The sequence below is a fragment of the Nanorana parkeri genome, unplaced genomic scaffold (assembly GCF_000935625.1).
Source record: "Nanorana parkeri isolate BGI_ZX_2015 unplaced genomic scaffold, ASM93562v1 scaffold1489, whole genome shotgun sequence".
NCBI classification, from domain to species: Eukaryota; Metazoa; Chordata; class Amphibia; order Anura; family Dicroglossidae; genus Nanorana; species Nanorana parkeri.
The window spans coordinates 284,813-289,572 of NW_017307757.1; the positions used below are offsets into that span (position 1 = coordinate 284,813).

Consider the following 4,760-nt stretch of genomic DNA (forward strand, 5'->3'; position numbering starts at 1 on the left):
CAACTAGGAACACTAAAACCAAAAAAATAAAATAAAATACTTGGTAGAGATTCTGACCAATCCCTAGTCTACTGAAAAATACATCTTTTATTGGGTTTATCAGTGCCTGTGTTGCCAATGAACTGCATACTTTCTGTCCCTGTGGTCACACAGGAAGTGAAAAAAAACTTTTTTTTTACATTTTGGATAGAATGGGGAAGAACCCCTGACAGATTTTACTGCCATCTGGGGCACATTTTGAGAGATACAGTCCATAAACCCATCGCACTTAAAACCGCTGTTCCTTATAAAAGACGGGTGCTGCAGCAGTCGACGGATGGCAACCGTCTATAATCACAGGATAACAGACACCGGCACTCCAAGTAATGAATCAATGGCGTCTGTTTATTGACGCATGAAACATAGCACAATGCATCAAAAAGCAAAATTTCAGGGTCTCACAGGATCCCCTTCATCAGGCAAAATGAGTGATGCATCACTCATTTTACATTTTGAGAGATTTCCCCTCACTTTCAGTTCTGGTGACAATCTTTTACCAGACAGGAAGTGAGTGAAAATCCACAACAGCAAGGCAGACAGCAATAAAAAACACTCCCTTACTTAACTTTTGAAAAAAACTATTTTTACTTCTGTCTGTGTTGCTGTTAAAGAGATTTACCCTCTAAATGTTTTGCTATCTTGCACTCTGAGATCTCTCGATTTATATGGCAGGGACATAAAGCGAGATTTTTCCCGTGGTGTTCTGACCAGGCTCAAATCACAAGGTGGAGTTGCTCTTCCAGACTATCAGCGCTATTTTCAGGCCTGGGCTCTCAACCTGGGCTCTCTGTTGATGCAGGATCAAAAACTTCACATATTGCATTGTCATGCCCGCTCTCGACCTACCTTAACTGAATGGTTTGTTAAAACTGACCAAATGTGTCACTTGGCAGAATTAACTTATTGCTCTACAAACCAGAGAGATCGTTTTTATAAAATATGGGCTTGTGGGCTCGCCTATAAAAATACTCCTTATTTGAATGTTATGGCTGGTATCTAATGGTATGCAAGACTGCCTATTATGGTCTTCTTGTATCCTTTAGTTTTCATTTTTGTATTGTATTGCATGGCCTCGAGCGCAGGATGGCCAATTCCTTTTCATTTCCCTCCTTCTCCTTTTCGTTCCTTTCTGTTAATGTCACCAATTGCATTTTTTTCCCTTTTTGTGTCTTCTATGTTATATTCTTCTAATATTCTTAATAAAAAACGTATTAAACTGAAGAGATTTACCCTAATTTCCTGTTCTGGGGGGGATCATTTTACCAGACAGGAAGTAAAGGAATCTTGCCAATGGGCCCTCTGACAAGAGTAAAGCCTGATAGTGGGAAAGGATTAGAACTCCTATTTATTTATTACAGGTATTTATATAGTGCCAACTATTTACGCAGCGCTTTTACACATCAGTCACATCAGTCCCTGCCCTCAAGGAGCTTACAATCTCAGGTCCCTATCTCACATACAAGGGCCAATTTAGACAGGAACCAATTAACCTCCCAGCATGTTTCTGTAGTGTGGGAGGAAACCAGAGTGCCTGGAGAAAACCCGCGCAAGCACAGGGAGAACATACAAACGCCTTGCCGATAGTGTCCTGACCGAGAATCAAAATCAGGGACAGCTCACTTTCCAAAATGCATGTTACAAAAAATGTTCTCAAGAGAAAAAGCAAGGGATAGTGTGATGCTTTCATATGCACCGGTGGCTCACAGTAACAAAAACAAAATGCTAGCTCTGCTCACAAATACATCAGGTTACTGCACTTACCACAGGCTTTCGCTGCAGTGATACAAATCTCTTCAGCAACATATTCCCCTGAAGGTATTGAAAGATAATCTCCATCTGGTTTTCCCAATGAATGATACAGAAAAATGTAGAAGCCTGGATCACATGGCTTTGACGCAGAATGCAGCATGATATCTCCACTTGGGCGAACAGCAGAAACTGTACTCATGCTCATTTCAGTCATGGTGAGGCAAGCCATTACACTACTTCATATGTGTTACCTGTAAAAGAAGGAGAATTTTTATTATTTTGGTCCATGTTTTTTGTTGAATACATTTTTGTCTCTCAGAGAATCAAATTAAACAAAAACATATAAAGTGCCAGAAAAATAAGTAACACAAACATGAAATAAACCTTATACCGTATACAAAGGATTACAGCAAAAGTGGAAATAATCAGCATCTGCACAGTGATGCGAGCAAGGGCGGGTCTCTGTAGGAAAAAAGAACCCCTTGAACCAATGCAAATTATTCCTAGGGGTTTGTAATGATAGCAATGGTTGTAAAACACTACTATAGAGCGTTCAGTGCATTAGGGGTTATTTGTAAGAAATATTTTCCAGAAGAACTTAAAATGTCTGGAGAGCTGGTCTTGAAAATAAGCAGTTAAAAACAAAGGAGAATTGTACTGTAGTGTGCCATCAAATGGAATTATGGAAATTGTTTGTGTGATAATAAACAAGTTATTTTTATACCCTAATTAAAAGGTGACGTAAACAGTTTTATAATGTCATCATTTTAAACTAAATTAGCAGCTTGCCAACTAACTTTTTCAAATTACATTGACAACAAACTAACGCCCATTATTAATGCAAAATATCTGCATGCTCTAGTGCCCCCCTTACTTTATTGGGTATAGGTAATTTACTAAAAAATATATTTCTTTCACATTTTGTATACATGCTCTCAAATTCTCCTGTTTATACAGTAAACTCCCAGTTATCCGGCACCCAAGGGGATCGGTAGATGATTAATAGTAACGCTCAAGCAAGCACAGGGGGCAATAAAGTTGTTATCGGTACATTAGAGTGTCTCGGGATTCTGGGCTGCAAGGGGCTCTGAAAGATGGTGAAAAATACAGGCAGGCACACCTCATTCAAACTTCTACAAGGTATTTTTGGATAGAATCTCCTTTAACATTTAAGTTTGTAATAAGAAAAAAAACAGTTACTGACTGAGGTGCATGTTAATATATACAGATGCACCAGATTTATTACTGCTAACATAAATTGTAAAATACAACAGTCGTCTTTAAATTGCATGCCTTGAACTACACCTCCATCTAATACAGGGGTGCCCAATCGGTCGATCGCGATCAGCAAGTACCATCCTTTGGTGTTCAATGAATTAAAGGAGAACTAAAAGGCACGTGATTTACACTCCTCCTCATACCGTGTTTCCCCGAAAATAAGACACTGTCTTATTTATCTTTTTTGCACAAAAAAAGACACTAGGTCTTATTTTCGGGGGATGTCTTCCTGGGCTGACTCGTATTAAAACCGAGCAGCGGCGGGGATCGAGATCACCATAGAGCAGACGAAGAACGGACGTTCTTCGTCTGCTGTGTGTGATCACTGAGACTGTGGCGCTGTAATCACAGCGCCACCTGTCTCTGCGGTCACTAACTGCAGCGTCTGTCACACCTACGGTCTGTCGAGTGCTCCATAAAGCACACCGGACCTCCCTGCGTCCCATGGTCTGGTGCGTCTTATGGAACGCAAAATACGGTAGTGAGCAATAGCCCGCTATATACTGAGCTTTGGGTCACCAAAGGAGGTTAGTATATGTCCTCCCATGACCCTAAAGAGAATTATGGGATAAAAAGGTTACCCCATAGTTCTCTTTTAAACCTGAACTCCAGGTAAAACAGAGAAATACACTAATGAAAGGCATCTATGGCAGTTGTTTTACCTGCCAAATGACTTGTATCTCCGTCCATCTGGTCCCGAGCTATACTCTGCTCTGCCACACAGCTCAGATCTGCATGTCAAGGCAGACCAGGTATTCTCCGTTGCAGTTAACACTAACAGGGCTTGTCCCTCTCCCAGCCTTTTACTGGACTTTGATCAAGAAATTAGCTCATCTGTTGCTTCAGAACTTACTCTGTTCTGTCCTCCTATCAGCAAACTCCTTGTTAGCAGATGAGAACTACAGCTCAACTGACTGGCTCCTTGTTATGCCCTTCCTTCCATTTCTGCTGAACAGAGGATAGCAAAAGGCCGATACGAAGTCAACTACAGGTACTTACATTAAGGGATGCACAGATTCCGTTTTTTTCAGTATCAAATACCGATATTTTTTTTTTTTTTACAGTACTCGCCAATACCTAGCACCAATACCGGAAGTCTTAAGGATGCCAGGCCGGTGTGCAATGGCTCACCACCTGGCTTCCTGATAAGGTGGGATGCCGGGTGGCATGTAATGGAGCCGGCTTTCTGGCGGGTAATTACTCACCACCTGGCTTCCTGACTGGTCGAGAAGCTGCCCAATCAGGACGCCAGGCGGTGAGTCATTAAACGGTGCCCGGCTTCCTGATTGGCAGGGAAGCTGGTTCCATGCTCCCTCGTCACCAGGTGTAATGACTCGCCGCGTAGCTTCCCGATTGGTTGGGAAGCTGAACGGTGAGTCATGACCCGCCCCAACTTCCTGATTGGCCGGGAAGCCGGCTCCAAGTTCCCTCGTCACCAAGTGACGAGGGAGCATGGAGCCGGCTTCCCGGCTAATCAGGAAACCGGGCAGCATGTAATGACTCGCCGCCTGGCTTCATGGTACCGGAAGTTCGGGTATCGGGCTAGGCATCGGAGCATTTGGGCGAGTAAGGGTACTCGCCCAAATGCTCGGTATCGGCACTGATACCGATACTAGTATCGGTACATCACTAATAACGTTCTATGCATTTTAAATAATACAATAATTAGAGTGCTGCATTCATTTCTGAATATT

At 42.3% G+C, this 4,760-nt stretch overlaps 1 protein-coding gene across 1 annotated transcript in view; it reads right to left on the minus strand.

Moving 5' to 3' along the window:
* Positions 1-2,035, minus strand: part of JAK2 (Janus kinase 2) — a 96,856-nt gene extending 94,821 nt beyond the window's left edge. Inside the window, exon 1 of the mRNA XM_018570263.1 lies at positions 1,801-2,035. Within this exon, the coding sequence (XP_018425765.1) occupies positions 1,801-2,017 (217 nt within the window). The 5' untranslated portion in view covers positions 2,018-2,035. The remainder of the gene's footprint in view (positions 1-1,800) is intronic.
* Between the last annotated feature and the right edge of the window lie 2,725 nt (positions 2,036-4,760).